Consider the following 16096-nt stretch of genomic DNA (forward strand, 5'->3'; position numbering starts at 1 on the left):
TAACTGTCATGAGTATGGAATCCTTCCGAAACCATCTCCCTTCTGACCGCAGTCCATGGGAAAATGTTGCCTTCCGTGAAACCAATGCCAAAGAGGTTGGGGATGGCACTGCCAAGGGCCACGAGGAGGTCATGCCCCGTGTTCCTCTCGAGCCGCAGGCCTGGCTGTGGCCCTGGACTCTGGTTATCGTGGAGTCTGGAACACGGACTGCCCCACCAGACACCAGGCCCCTTAGCTCAGGCACCTCTGCCCTGCTTGCCCTCTTTCCGCTGAGTTCTCATCTGTCATTTAAATGGGGCTCGTGATCACTGAGAACGCCGTTCTGTTAAGAAAGAAGCCAGGCGGCTCACTCCCGTTTTCTCTCCTGTTCAAGGGAACCAGGTTGGAAGCTCTGTTTCGATTTTCTGTCATCTGGCACCTGACCAGAGAGATCCAGGGCAGCAGAGTGACGTCTCACAATCGCTCCTTTGACAGGTGACAGGGACTTTTTTTTTTTTTTTTTAATAACTTAACCCTTAAAGGAAAAGGACACTTTGGGGAGGTGCTGGGTCAGCGTGCCAGGCTAGGATCGGGGAGATGCATGAAATGGAAACCACCCCCCGCCCCCACCCCGTGTTCTTGATGCACAGAGATTCCTGGGGTCCTCTCGGTGAATTCAGGCCAGACAGGTGTGACTACCTCGTAGGGGGTTTCTTACCTTGATCTTGAAGGGAGGAAGCCCCGCATGCCTCAGAGTCACCTGAGGAGCTGGCAGAACAAGCCCCCCGAGGGGGCTTGGTAGGAAGATGAGGAGGGGTAAATCTTGGCCCGGCTTCCCCGGCAGCTCAGTGGTAAAGAACCCACCTGCCAGTCAGTGCAGGAGATGCAGGTTCGATTCCCGGGTCAAGAAGATCTCCTGAAGAAGGGAAAGGCAACCCACTCTAGTATTCTTGCCTGGGAGATCCCATGGACAGAGGGGCCTGGCAGGCTACCATCCTTGGGGTTGCAAAGAGTAGGACGCAACAGAGCATGAACACACATGTATCTTAACTGGGGTGGCGGCCACACTGGGTGTGTGCAGCTGCGATGTCCTCAATCCCAGGCCCCAAACCGTGCATTTTATTACAGGCATGTTCTGTTCTACATTGGTTTTTAAAAATCCCCTACCTTGTTTCTTGTAAGCTTCCCTGGTGGCTTAGAGGGTAAAGTGTCTGCCTGCAAGGTGGGAGACCTGGGTTCGATCCCTGGGTCGGGATGATCCCCTGGAGAAGGAAATGGCAACCCGCTCCAGTATTCTTGCCTGGAAAATCCCATGGATGGAGGAGCCTGGTAGGCTACAGTCTGTGGGGTCACAAGGAGTCGGACACGACTGAGCGACGTCACTTTCGTTTTTATCTTGTTCCTGGAGCCCTAGATGTGGGGTCAGACATGCAGCCTTGGAGAGATTCCAGCTGGTCCTAATGTACCACACCTGCCCCCCATTTGTGAGGAGGCCCAGGCATCAGCATTTTTTAAAGCTCCCCTGACTTAGCAACTCAGCAACAAGCCAGCAACGGCGACCCTAGCTGGAAGCAGGGTTGACCTTATGGTCCTTGTCTGCCTGGGCCTGCAAGTCCAGCCTCCCCAGGTAGAACTCCCCAAGGGTGTCCTGACCGCCCTGACGGTGCGCATCCACACCCCGCCCCACCCCCGTGGCAGGTCGCTGTTCGTGGTGCTGGACAGCCTGGGCAGCTCGGACGGGGCCATCGGGGCCGCCGCCCAGGGCTGGCTGGTGCGGGCTCTCTCCCTGGGCGACGCGGCCCGCATCCTGGAGCCCGTGCTCCTGCTGCTGCTGCAGCCCAAGACCCAGCGGACCGCCATCCACTGCCTCAAGCGGGAGAACTCGGCGGGTGAGCACACCACGCGGGGGCCAGGCTGGCCCTGCGTCCCGGGGACCCTGGGCCCAGGGGGAGGGAAGGGGCGGCCAGGACCTCCCTGCTGCCCTGGGGCCGCAGTCAAGGCATTCAGACCAACAGGATGGTTTCCCCATATTCGAAAGGTGGGGGAGGTACTTTGTGGGGCCTCCTAAAATTTCCGGATCAGATGAACCAGCACTTAGAAATGCTAAGTCGTAGGTTTGTTGTTTTCACTGAAAAATATATAATTTTTTTTTTATATATTAAAAAGGAAAATACTAGCAACCCATGTTCCAATAAATATAGCTGATTCTTGGTTCTTTTGCTGGAGAAAGCACTTCAAGCGCATCCACGGTAGTAGGAGAGAAAACAGACCATCCACCTGAAGGTCTTCAAGGCCACCTCTTCACTTAGGAAGGAAGTCTGAGGTCTGGTGTGAAGGTCATTTTGGGCTGCCCAGGCTAGCTCTTCTCAGACCTGGGACGGGAGAGCAGAGGTTTTTCCCAGGTATGAATGGTCAAGCGTGTCGAAACCTGCATGTAAGCTAATCAGTTGTGCTATATAAAAATCACTTCTGCTCAAGAACTGTCAACAAGGTAAGTGGTTTCTATCTGCTCTCCAGGGTTCTTTCCAGCTAACCTAAAATCAGAGAAGTAGAAGAAACAGACCTCTGGGCTCTGAGAATTTTCAGAGGCATCTTTAACTAAATTTTAAAGAATAGAGAGGCAGGAAAAGGAAAAGAAAGACTGAAATGAAACAGATGATTTCAGTGATGAATACCTAGCACAGTTTATGGTCTACCATCACTTCCCACAATAGGTGTATTTTATGATTTCCTGCAGTTAGTTCTCTAAGCAGTGGCTTTACAGACTTTGACTAGTTTGTTTAGCTTAGTGGGTTGTAAATACTCAGTGTTCGTCAGTCTCATCTTACAAAGGAATGCAGCCCAACCCCTAAGTAAGCAAAGATTCCCAGGTGGCTGCCTCTCTTTACAAGATTCCGTGCTTAAAAACTAGGAGGCATTTTATTACTCCACACTTAGAAGAAAGTAAAATACAAAGAACTGTAAACTAAGCACCTTCTTAAAAGTTTGATCTGCATTTATGGCAGCTCAATTTTGAAGCATTTCTTTGCTTTAACAAGAAACTCTGCAGCCCGTCAGGTGTTAAAAGTATCGGGGCACTTTCTGCTGCGTCTTCTAATTCCTGTCTAATGCTACCTGCCTGTTAAGGAAAAAATGTGTCTTCTCTGCCCTGTTCGCTCCCTGGAAACAACCAGAAGGGTTGTACTTCCCCTCCTCGATATTGCGGTAGTCCTTTGGAAATCTCATTTTTAAATACTGTTTAAAGTGGAACAACAGGAAGCTCATATTTCTAATATCCTTCCTTCTTTCCTAACCTGGCTTAATGTTCATGGAATAGATTTGTTGAAAGCTGCCTATTAAAAATGTTTGGCAGTGCCGAAGACATCTGGCTTTTCACTCCTTTTTAAAAGAGACCTGAGCACGTTAAAGCGTTGTCTGTGTTCTGATCTCAGAGGTACTGACAAGTGCATATTTTAAAAATCAGAGTAATCGGGAAATAAAAGCACAAATAAAGTCCCTTGCCACGCCAGCCAGTAGAGCACTTTACAGTTAATGGTTCAGCAGATATCCTCCCAGACATTTCCGTAGCTGCGTATTACAGATACTCTCCCCTAAGCGGACTTTTTGTGAACAGCAAGGTTCTGCAGCTTGCTGTTTTCTTTGAGTACTCAGTGTACTCTGTACTTTGCTCCATATCAGTGCATGTAGGTGTGTCTTTAGGAAACCCAGCAGTAGCCTCTGCAGGCCTGCACCATGAGGTTCAGTCCTCGTACTTGCGGATGCTTTGTTTGTCTTTATACAGCACATTTCAGCGATACCCTTTCAGTTTTGAAAAACCTTCTGTTGACGTTTCTGTAGGGTACCTTTTTTTGAAAGGAAAGTTGTGGGAGAAAACGATAGGCATTTTTATAGATCACCCTTCCCCTAAACTTGGTGTATTTATATTTTCTATGAAAGTATAACTAAATTACCCAATTTCTTGAACATTTTAAAAGACCTGTTCACTTTGTTTTGTCTGACTTCCATCTGTTATGTAACCTAGACTCTAGTGTTATCGTTGCATGCAGGAACTATATTTTATTGTTTTTTTCATGCTTTATTTTTTATTGCAATATCCTTGATTTACAGTGCTACACAAGTTTCATGCGCACAGCTTAGTGATTCATGATTTTTAAAGGTTACACTCCATTTGTGCGCTTCCCTGGTGGCTCAGTTGGTGAAGAATCCGCCTGCAATGCGGTAGACCCAGGATGGATCCCTGGGTGGGGAAGATCCCCTGAAGAAGGAAATAGCAGCCCACTCCAGTATTCTTGCCTGGAGAATTCCAGGGACAGAGGAGCCTGGTGGGCCACAGTCCTACCGGATCTTGAAGAGTCAGACACTGCTGAGCCTCTGAGCATACTCAATTTATAGTTATTATATCATATTGGTTATATTCTCTATGTGAAAGTGAAAGCCACTCCGTGGTCCATGAAATTCTCCAGGCAAGAACACTGGAATGGATTGCCATTTCCTTCTCCAGGGGATCATCCGAACCCATCCAGATATTGCCAAGAATTTGTCTTGTCCCTTCCCCACCCCCATGGAGCGTTTTACTAATATTGATCTTGCTGCCTCCCTTTAAGACCAAGATCACGGTGGAACTGAACTAACCCTTCTGTTCTCAAGCTGTCTGTCATTCCATCCCTTGCAGAAGACTGGCACCGCTGGCTCAACAGGAAGCAAGCCTCATTCACTGAGGCATGGGCCGCACCCGAGCTGCCAGAGGATGGCTGTGAAGACGGCGCGCCCCTGAGCCAGCTCACCACGGTGGACCGCGAGGCCATCTGGGCCGAGGTGGAGACGGAGCCAGAGGCGCACCCAACAGGCGGCGAGCCCCACGAGCATGACCGCCCCATGCGCCTCGAGGACCTGCTGGATGGGCAGGCCCACACAATCGCCGAGGACGGCAGCGAGCGCACCGAGTCAGCGGACACGAGCTCTGGCGCCACGGACAGCAGCGAGAACACGTCCTCCGTCTCCTCGCCGGCGCATGACCCGCAGGAGCTAAGCGGTGGCGAGCAGTGCTGTGCGCCCCTGGCCGCGGCCACCCGGGCCCCTGGCCCGCAGGCGGGCGGCCCCACATGCCTGGCGCGCACGGACTCGGACCGGACCCAGGCCTCGGAGTCGCTGCCGTCCAGCGACGAGGAGGCAGCCGCGGAGCTGCAGGCGCTGACGGCAGCCCAGCTGCGGAAGCAGCAGTGCGAGAGGCAGGCAATGCTGGAGGCGCTATTTGCGCACATCCTGCTCTATCTGCAACCCTACGACTCGCGGCGGGTGCTCTACGCCTTCTCGGTGCTGGAGACTGTGCTCAAAACCAACCCGCGCGAGTTCATAGAGGCCGTGTCCAGGACCAGCGTGGACACCAGCGCCACGGCACACCTCAACCTCATCTCTAACCTCCTGGCCCGCCACCAGGAGGCCCTGGCGGGCCAGAGCTTCTACGGCAAGCTCCCCAGCCAGCCCCCTAGTGCTTGCCCGCACTCGCTGCTCATTGAGCTCCTCACCTACCTGTGCCTCAGTTTCCTCCGCAGCTATTACCCTTGCTCCCTGAGGGTCTCGCACCGGGACATCCTGGGCAACCGGGACGTGCAGGTCAAGAGTGTGGAAGTCCTGATCAGGGTGATGACGCAGCTGGTCTCGGTGGCCAAGGCGGCCGAGGGCAAGAACGTGGAGTTCATCCAGGGCCTGCTGCAGAGATGCCGGGTCCAGGAGTTCGTCCTGCTCTCGCTGTCCGCCTCCATGTACACAAGCCAGAAGCGCTATGGGCTGGCCACGGCTGCGCCGGGCGGAGCCCTGCGGGAGGAGGGCGTGCTAGAGGAGCACGTCATCAACCTGGGCCAGGACCAGATCTGGAGCGAGCACCCGCTGCAGATCGAGCTGCTGAAGCTGCTGCAGGTGCTCATCGTGCTGGAGCACCACCTGGGCCAGGCGCCTGAGGAGGCGGAACAGCTGCCCGACCTGCCCCGGGAGTGGCGACGGGCCCTGAACTTCCAGCAGGCCATCAGCGCCCTGCAGTACGTGCGGCCCCACCCACTCACGTCACAGGGGCTGCTGGTGGCCGCTGTGGTCAGGGGCCTGCAGCCAGCCTATGGCTACGGCATGCACCCGGCCTGGGTAAGCCTGGTCACACATTCCTTGCCGTACTTCGGAAGGTCCCTGGGCTGGACCGTAACACCCTTCCTCGTCCAGATCTGCAAAAACTTGGATGAGCTGGTCAAGCAGTATGAGAGCGAGTCAGCGAAGCTGTCCATCAGGTACAGTGAGCCTTGAGGCAACTGGTGCTTGGGTGCTAAGTCCCTTCAGTCGTGTCCAACTCTTCTGAGACCCTGTGAAGTAGCCCGCCAGGCTCCTCTGTCCATGGGATCCTCCAGGCAAAGATTCTGGAGTGGGTTGCCATTTCCTCCTCCAGGAGGTCTTCCCTACCCAAGGATGGAACCCGCGTCTCCTATGTCTCCTACCTTGGCAGGCGAGTTCTTTACCACTAGTGCCATCTGGGAAGAGGCATATTCCTATTGCTTTAGTGACAGCTTTTTGTCACGAATGGCTTATTGGCCCTTGCCAGTTGGAGGGTCCTTTCAGCCTAGTCAGAAACCTAGCTAGAATTGTCAAGAGAGGGTAACAAGGAACTGTATGTGGATTCCTTTATTTTTAATTCCATATGATCACCCAGGCCAGATCTGGGTTGTAGGACAAGTCAGTAAATCTGTCTCCGTTATTTTTGTGAAACAGAAATAAAAGTGTGAATCCTCTGCACAGAAATCCTAAAACATCTGGAAACATTTTTCCAAAGCGACCAGATAAATGTAAAACAGCTCGAAAGAGGCCTGTCGTTTTTGTAGCAGTATTTCATTATGAGAGCCTCAGTTTGTTTTAAGATGGTGATATCTCTGTGGTTTCTATGTTTAGGATTAAAAACTTTTCTGGCCTCATTCTTAAAGATTTTCAAAACCGGTTTCTCATTTCTTCACCAAAGCATAACCTCCAAGAGGGAAAACATCTCCCCGGATTATCCACTCACTCTGTTGGAAGGCCTAACAACCATTAGTCATTTCTGTCTTTTGGAGCAACCCAACCAAAGCAAAAAGGTAAATTGCTTTTTTTCCTGAGTTCAAGGCAGTTTTCATGTATTGTTTTGTCTTCTTTGGGATTATGTCTGTTTCAAATGAGAAATGTATATGTGTAATACAGACACATGTACCAATATTAATGCCAAGTAGCACACACGCAAACAGTGTGAGCCTGTGTGCAAGAATATGTGCCAATGTACGTACTGAAATAACGCACATGTGGTTTTGTTCTCATTGGCCACTCTGTGGGCAACTTCAGCCTTTGCCCAGTGTGGCATAGAATGTGATCTTTTTTCCATGTATTTTTTTTTAATTGACTTTATGGAGTTTGAAGGCATTTTATGTTTTGATTACTCTACCCTAGAAAGTGAAAGTGAAAATAACCTCAGTCACGTCCAACTCTTTTTGACACCAAGGAGTGTAGCCTGCCAGGGTCCTCTGTCCATGGGATTCTCCAGGCCAGAATACTGGAGTGGGTTGCCATTCCCTTCTCCAGGGCATCTTCCCAACCCAGGGATCAAAGCCCGGTCTCCCACATTGCAGGCGGATTCTTTACCACCTGAGCCACCAGGGAAGCCCACTCGACCCTATCTGGTATTAAATTTTAGAATGGAGCTAGTACTTTGGTTGAAGGATTTGCAAAGTTTGTAACAAGTTTGTCATGAGCCTCAGACTCACAGACATCCTTCTCTGAAGGGAAGTCATGGGTTTAAATGCTCAGGGAAGCATCTTATTTCTAGACCACATGTAGGCCTTGCCCTGGGGAGTGCTCCAGCCCAGACTCCATCTCACCAGCCCCAGCGTCCTCATGGAAAGGGAAACGCAGCCAGGCCTCAAGTGTTTATCTCTGTTTTTCAGACCGCTGCTGTGACCGACCCTACCAATCTGAAGAATGCCAAGAATGCTATTCTGGAAGAGCTCCCTCGAATCGTTAACACCATGGCCCTTCTCTGGAACGTTCTCAGGAAGGAGGAGACTCAGAAGAGACCCGTCGATCTCCTCGGAGCCACGAAGGGATCCTCTTCCGTTTACTTTAAAACCACCAAAGTGAGAGAGCTTCCTTTGCAGGCCTACAGTTTCCTTTGTCTTGTATTGTCCTGCCAGAAATAAAAATACACAGGGATGCATACATACACAGTCAAAGACAACGTGCCCAGAGAAACCCAGGTTAGAAGTACTGTTATAAGTAAACCGGAAGTAGAAATCTCCAGCTTGTTTATTAGAGTAAGCCTTATATTCATGGGAAGAAGGCTTTTGTGAGTACTTTTCAGTTTATTTTTTCCCCTTTGGCTATTTATAAAAATTATTTTTGGCCATGCTGGGTGTTCGTTGCAGCAAGGGCATTTTCTAGTTGCGGGGAGCAGCGTCTATGCTTCATCGTGGTGTGTGGGCCTCCCATTGCGGTGGCGTCTCTTGTCACAGAGCACAGAATCTCGGGCTCGCAGGCTTCAGTCAGTGCAGCTCCCGGGATCTGGAGCACAGGCTCAGTAGTTGTGGCAGAAGGAGTGAATGAGTTGCTTGACTGCATATGGGATCTTCCCAGATCATGGCTTGGAACCGTATCTCATACATTGGATGCTTGAATGCTGAGCCATCAGGAAAGCCCCTCAGTCATTAATTCTTGAGCCAGGCGTTGATGACTCAGGGAAGGCCTGGGAGGCGAAAGCTTTTCCACAAACAAGAGGCCGGCAGAGGACAAGCAGGGAGGGATCTGTCCCAGGAAGTCCTCAGAGGGTCCCGCGCTGCGTTAAACCCTTGACTCTCCCTGGGAGGCACCCAGGCACGTAACTCAGTGTGTGATCGCCATGTCCCATGGCTCCCAGTTGTCTGGCCATGTCTCCTGTCCACTGAGCAATGCTGGCACGGGCCCTTAGGGCTTAACACCAGCCTCTGGCAGCCTGGGTTCAGCAGAACAGGTCAGGCCCAGGGACCCAGGTCACCTGGATTTGGCTCGCTGCTCAGCTGCTTTGTGGGACCTTGAGCACGTGCATTAAACCTCTGTGTGCTGCTGTTTGCTCTGCTGCAAACAGGGTGCCAGGCATCATCTGAGCACTCCATATTTACTGGCATTATTCAGGCCTCACCTGCAAGGCAGGTGCTATTATTATTCCCAGGTGACAGGTGAGAGGTGTAGAGAGAGCATGTGATTCTTTCTGTGGTCAGTCTGGCAGTGTAACTCCCAGACCAGAGGGCTTTTAGGTTCTTGGAGGTGCAGGTGGCCTCCAAAAATTTTCTGTTGGTTCCAGGGATGACCTCCAAGGGAAATCTACCACAGGAACCTGCTTAAAGTCAGCCTAAAAATTAATCTCTAAAAAGGTTCGGAAGGTTCACTCAGCCTAAGCCTCCGTTTCCTCCTCTGTGAAATGAGTCTGTTACTAGTAGCCTACCCCCTGGACTGATGGAAGAATTCATTGCGGTGGTGGCTGACATTTATTGGGGGCTTTCCAGGAGCTTCCCAGGTGGCTCAGTGGTTAAAAAAAGAAGCAAACAAACATGCCTGCAGTGCAGGAGACATGGGTTCAATCCCTGGGTTCGGAAGATCCCCTGGCAAAGGGAATGGCAACCCACTCCAATATTCTTTCCTGGAGAATTCCATAGACAGAGGAGCCTGGCAGCTACAGTCCACGGGGTCGTGAAGAGTTGGATGTGACCGAACAACAACAATGCAACATTTGCTGAGCACTTCACCCAAGCCCTCCCTGAAGGACCCAAGGCCCTGAGCTGGGGCCCGCGTGATCTCTCTCAAGCAGAAACCATGTTAGGAGGGAGAAGACGTCCCCATTCCCGGCTCAGTTGTATCTAAAGTGATGCTAGACAAAGGCAGTGGGGACAGGGACGTTCAGTTCAGTCCCTCAGTCATCTCTGACTCTTTGCGACCCCATGGACTACAGCACACCAGGCCTCCCTGTCCATCACCAACTCCCGAAGTTTGCTCAGACTCATGTTCATTGAGTTGGTGATGCCGTCCAACCATATCATCCTCAGTCATCCCCTTCTCCTCCCACCTTCAATCTTTCCCAGCATCAGGGTCTTTTCCAATGAGTCGGCTCTTCGAATGAGGTGGCCAAAGTATTGGAGCTTCAGCTTCAGCGTCAGTTCTTCCCATGAATATTCAGGACTGATTTCCTTTAGGGTGGACTGGTTGGATGTCCTTGCAGTCCAAGGGATTCTCAAGAGTCTTCTCCAATACCACAGTTTAAAAGCATCAATTCTTTGGTGCTCGGCTTGCTTTATGGTCCAACTCTCACATCCATACATGACTCCTGTAAAAACCATAGCTTTGACTAGACGGTCCTTTGTTGGCAAAGTAATTTCTCTGCTTTTTAATATGCTGTCTAGGTTGGTCATAGGTTTTCCTACAAGGAGCAGGGGAAGCCCAAGGTAAATCCATTCATTCCACAGGCACATATGTGCCTGCTGCTCTGTACCTGGCCCTGCCTGTCCACAAGTGGAGAAGATAGAGGGAGGTCCTTGTCCTCCTGGCAGGAACAGACCTTAACCATCCACTTTAAAATCATGATGAGAAGCGCTGCAAAGAAACGCAGGGCACTCTGCCAGCCTGTGACCCCTGCTCTGAGGGTCAAGGAGGCCTTCCTGAGGCAGAGGGGCTGAGCCAAGACCCAGGACGAGAGGATGTGCCTTCCCAGGTGTGTGTTAGAGGCTGGGAGACCTGCAGCATCCACAAAGGAAGGAACACAGGTTTTGGGAATACAGAGAAATCCAGGCACAGCAAAGGGGAGGGTGGCAAGTGACATCCCCAGGCCATGGCGTGGGTCCGTTTTTGTTGGCTGCATAATAAAATTAGGTAAATGGCACATATTTCTGGAAACTGAAGCACATCCTTCCTGGTACTTACAAGACCTCCCTGAGCTGGTTGAGGCCAGCACGGCTGGGGGCTTCCCTGCAGGGTCCCCGCTTTCTCACTGGGTCTGCAAAGCCTCAGGTGACTTGCTCCGAGCCCTGCCCTGCTCCTATCTGCTCGAAGATGGTATCCATCACTTCCCAGGAGTCTCTGCTCCGCTGTTCGTGCACCTGGACTGTCCCCCATGCGTCCTGTCCAACTCCTCCAGGCGGTGCTCTGCACCACCACCATCCCTCCAAGCCTGCCCCCAGACCCCAGCATAGTGCCCACGACTCTTAAGACGAAAGCTCCCAAGGTCACAGGTGCTAGTGTGAAGTGCACAGTCCATTGGAGCCCTGACTGCGCTCTCACTCATCATTTTTCTGTTTTGTTTTGTTTTTTAAGACCATACGACAGAAAATTTTAGACTTCTTGAACCCCTTGACAGCGCCTCTTGGAGTTCAGCTGACAGCAGCAGTTGCAGCCGTGTGGAGCAGGAAGAAGGGGAAACGCCATAGTAAGACAAAGGTAAAGCCTGAAAATGAAGACGCGCACGGACGGCCCTGTGCGATCTAAGTGACCCCAGAGACCGCCAGAGGAGACCGCGGAGGCGGCCCCCACCCCCCCACCCCCGGCCGGTGTCAAACTCGTGACATCATCATCTAGCTTTGCCTGTTACAGCAAGGTGGGGGGAGGGAGTGGAGCCCACCCAACCTCTGTTTTCTTCTCTTTCTACCGAACAATGAAAGTACATATATTGTACTTTTCATTTAACATTTTAATCTGCTGCCTAGTAGTGTGCTTCCAAGAACGTATCTAACATGTACATTTCAAAGAAAAGATCCTCCCTGGATATAGTGCCCTCTAAAAGCTTTCTTTTTTTTTTTTTTCTTTTCCAAACCAATCTTTTTAAAGACTTTCTCTTTCTAGGGCAGTTTTAAGTTCCCAGCAGAATGAGGAGGGTATAGAGATTTTCCCTAGTTCCCTGCCCCCACACATGTACCTCCCCACCCCTGTCAACATTCCCCCCACCCCTGACCCAGAGAGGTATGCTTGTCGCAGTTGCTGAGATGGACCAGTCAGTGGAGAACACTCATGCAAAATGTAAACCAAAGTCCTGGCAAGGGAATGCGATGATTTCTTTAACATCACAAACGACTATCATTTTTATAAGTTAAAAAAAGCCAAATGTCGACTGTGACTGACACAGTTATTTAACTTATGGACCCCGTTACCCGAGGAGGCATGAGAGGCTGGTGGTCCAGGCCACCCAGCTTAGCACCTTTGGGATCTTCCCCAGCGAGGACCCTCATACTTCCAAGGGCAGGCTCCCACCCCCATGTCGATCATCAAAACCCACCTCCCACGCCAAGACTTTCCTGCCTTGGCCAGCTCCCGTGAACCTGGTTTTCCTGTTTCACTTGCTGTCCTCGTACTCTGGGGGCTGGCTCTTGATAATCAGCCTGTTTCCTTCAAGTTAATATAGTCTATTTCCAACACGCTTTCTTAGCTTGAACTCATAAAGACTAGAGCAATTACCTGTCACTGGCTATGCCGTTTATTCCTCATCTGTATCATATAATGATTACATTCCTGTGATTAAAAGCTTTTTTTTTTTAACCTCACTCTTCTTCCTACCAATAGTCCTTTACCTAGTATTCCTTTAAGTATTTGTTTCAAAGATTAAAACGCATCTCTTCCTCTGGGAGCAAGTATCACAGAGTGTTTTCTGGGAGTCCTGCTTATTTTTGTTGTCTCTCTCAAGGAATGGTCCTCTTCTCGGCAGATCGTTCCGGCGGCCAGCACGTCCCAGCTGACCCTTGTGGATCTGATCTGTGCGCTGAGCACCCTGCAGACAGACTCAGTGCTGCACCTGGTGAAGGAGGTGGTGAAGCACCCGCCGCAGGTCCGCGGGGACGAGGTCAGGAGCCCGGGGGCCCTCGGACAAATGCAGGACTCTTCCAGTCCACATCGTATAGATGGTGTCTGGGAGGGAAACAAAGGTTGCAGGAGCACCTGGGAATTCAAGGGGCCATAAAAGGGAGGGGTTCTCACTGGACCTTGTGGAGATATACAAGACGTGCTCCACGGACTGCCGTCTTGAGGTGCGAACCACCTGAGACAGGGGACCGACTTCCATCCTTACAGCCCACCGCAGAGCACTCTGCTCAGTAGTGGTTCTGTTTTCTGCAACGTATTTTGTTTATTTGACTGCACTGGGTCTTAGCTGCGTCTTGCAGGATCTTTTGTTGTGGGCACCTGGGCCCTCTTGTTGTGGCACTTGGGCTCAGCAGTTGCGGCACACAGGCTTAGTTGCTCCAAGGCAGGTGGGATCTTAGTTCCCCAGGCCAGGGATCCAACCCACGTCTCTTGCGTTCTCAACTACTGGACCATCAGTGAAATTCCTGGTAGTGGTTCTTATCAAGGGCCTGTTGTGCGCCAAATCAAGTAAATCTAGAAAGAGGAAATGGCACGCAGCCTAAAAAGCATCAAAGATAAACAAAGCTAGTTAAAGGTGGAAAAGACCGACTTCATTCAGTAGCTCCAGCAGTAGAGGGAAGAGGTGTGGTCAGTTCCAGTTTGTGCAGACGTGAGTAGGTATTTTATGGGGAGGATGAGTAGAAAGGATGAAGGAGCAGGGCTTCAGCAGAGTCAGGGGAGTGGAAAGTTACAAACAAGCAGAAAGGGGCTTGTTGAGTGTAATTAGATCATACTTACCGACTGTGTTGTGAAAGGTTGGTTCCTATGCTCCCCAGGAGACTGGAAGATAGGGGCCTTGTCTTTCTTGATGATATTTTAAAGGGATGGCTGTCATGTCCTTGGGAAAGACATTCTTGGGTTGGAGAAGATGCATTCACATCCCAGAGGGACAGAGGAAGGATTTGTAACCATAAGCTTTTTTTCCTAATAAATGCTCGAAGGAGGGAAGGTCAGGAACATATCAGGACTTGGCTGAACACACAGCAGATTCCTTCCGAGGCCGTGAGCTTTCTCATTTTAAGGGGGTCGAGGTCATCTCCCTAGAACACAGCCTTGAGCTGCTGGGAACCACAGTCGTGTTTGCTCAAGTCTCTTATTAGCGTGTGGGGTGGATGGAATCGTTTGTGCCGAAGGTACAACCTTGTAGATCAAGGCTGAGGCTTGGTCAAGATGAAGGCTCAGAGGAGCCTGGCTAAGGACTTCCCTGGCAGTCCAGTGGTTACGACTCTTCACTTTCACTGCTGAGGGTCCCAGTTCAGTGCCTGGCTGGGGAACTAAGATCTCACAAGCTGTGCTGTGTGGCTGAAAAAAAACACACCCAGGGAATTCTCTGGTGGTCCAGTAGCTTAAGATTCTGTGCTGTCCAATGCAGGGCACCCGAGTTTGATCCCTAGTCAGGGAACTGAATCCAACGTGAGTTTGAGCAAACTCCAGGAGAAGGGAAGGCTGGCGTGCTGTAATCCTTGGGGTCACCAAGAGTTAGACATGACTTAGCCACTGAACAACAGCAATAACAGGGAACTAGATCCCGTAGGATGCAACTAAAGCTTCCGCATGCCAGAACTAAGACCTGGAGCAGCCAAATAAACAAGTAAATATTTTAAAAATACAAAAAGCAGAGGGGCCTGACTAGACTAGGTCAAGGAGAGCATCTTTGTCCATGGGCAAGTTAAAAGTCTGCATAATTTTTGTCGAAGTACAAAATTCACATCAGAGGACTTAACTCATACTGGAGATTCTAAGAAGGCAGAGCTTTCATCTGGCTGCAGGGAGATCAGTGGTCTTTGAAGGGTGATGTGATTGAATCACAAAGCTCGTATTGTTTTTCTGCCCAATTTCTGCATAGCAGTTGAGGGAGCTTTTCTACTGCTCGGACACCTTTTCATTTACGCACAGTGGTTTTGCAACAGAACAGACTCTACAGTTTTACGCCTGAGAAGTCTTTGATTTCACCAAAGCAGACTTCTTCATTAAAAGTGTTGGAGCTATTTTGTTCTGAATTAATTTGATAGAAACCAGGGATTTGTTCTGACCTTGAAATAATTGTCCTCTCTCAGGTAATTTAAGATGATATCGTCAGAAACACTCTTAAGAATAATTCCCTAAATGAAAATTAATGGAGTAGACCAAGTGACCCCTAAAAATAGTTTTAATTCAAACTGATATTTGCATACCAGAGCCAAAAAGTAGAAATAGCCCGTCAGCAGATGAATGGATAAACACAGTGAGGTCTGTACACATGCAGTGGATTATGACTCAGCCTTGAAAAGGAAGGAAATTCTGACACACGCTATACACCATGGATGAACCTTAACAGCATTATGCTAAGGGGAATCAGTCAGTCTAAAAGGACGGTATTGCATGATTCCCCTTACATGGGGTACCGGGAGTGGTCCAGTCCACAGAGACAGAAAAGAGAAAGATAGTTACTAGAAGCTGGGGAGGAGGGCATGGGCGTAGGTCTTTAATGGGGACTGAGTTTCACTCCGTGAAGATGAAATAGAGCTGATGAATGGTGATCATAGTTGCCCAACAGTAGCTGTGAATGTCCTGAATGCCCTTGTCCTGTACCCTTAAAAATGTTTTAAGCAGTCAATTTTGTCAAATACATTTTACCAAAATTTTATAACATAAATCTTCCTTCATTCCACGTGTTCATTGAACATCAAGTATGTGTGTCCGCAGTGGGGAATCCTGAAGAGTGACGCCGCCCCCGTCCACAGTCAGCCTGTATTCTAGTTGGGGGAAGAAGATAAGGCAGCCTACAGCTTAACCCTGTGAGGCCACATCATGGAACCGGCTTAAGGAATCAGATATAAAATGGTCACGGGAGGCTTCATGGCATCTGCCCCCAGATCTCTCCACGGCCTAGGACTCTTGTTGCCTTGGGGCTTCCCAGGTGGTGCGAGGGGTGAAGAGCCTGCCTGCCGATGCAGGAGACAGGAGACCCAGGTTCGGTCCCTGGGTCGGAAAGATTCCCCTGGAGGAGGGCACAGCAACCCACTCCAGTATTCTTGCCTGGAGAATCCCATAGACAGAGGAGCCAGGCGGGCTACAGTCCATGGGGTCACCAAGAGTCGGACACCACTAGAGTGACTTAGCGCGCACAGCACTGGTTGCCCTTTACCCTTTATTAAAAAGTATTTATTTGTGTATTTCCTGTGGGCATCGAGTCTTAGTTGCGGCACATGGGATCTTTCGCTGCAGC

At 50.4% G+C, this 16096-nt stretch overlaps 1 protein-coding gene across 5 annotated transcripts in view; it reads left to right on the forward strand.

Annotated features, from left to right (window-relative positions):
* The window catches only part of DOPEY2 (dopey family member 2), a 132140-nt gene that overhangs the window by 85171 nt on the left and 30873 nt on the right, over positions 1–16096 (forward strand). For 3 of the 5 annotated variants that reach the window (XR_001918488.1, XM_018052710.1, XM_018052719.1), the window contains exons 17-23: positions 374–474; positions 1678–1868; positions 4652–6254; positions 6974–7085; positions 7926–8114; positions 11314–11436; positions 12674–12829. Coding sequence is in view for 4 of the 5 variants with exons in the window: in XM_018052710.1 (XP_017908199.1) it covers positions 374–474; positions 1678–1868; positions 4652–6254; positions 6974–7085; positions 7926–8114; positions 11314–11436; positions 12674–12829 (2475 nt within the window). In the remaining variant the exon portion in view is untranslated. The remainder of the gene's footprint in view (positions 1–373; positions 475–1677; positions 1869–4651; positions 6255–6973; positions 7086–7925; positions 8115–11313; positions 11437–12673; positions 12830–16096) is intronic. The other 2 variants (XM_018052727.1, XM_018052737.1) reach the window with 1 other exon arrangement.

The sequence above is a fragment of the Capra hircus genome, chromosome 1, assembly GCF_001704415.2.
Source record: "Capra hircus breed San Clemente chromosome 1, ASM170441v1, whole genome shotgun sequence".
Lineage (NCBI taxonomy): Eukaryota > Metazoa > Chordata > Mammalia > Artiodactyla > Bovidae > Capra > Capra hircus.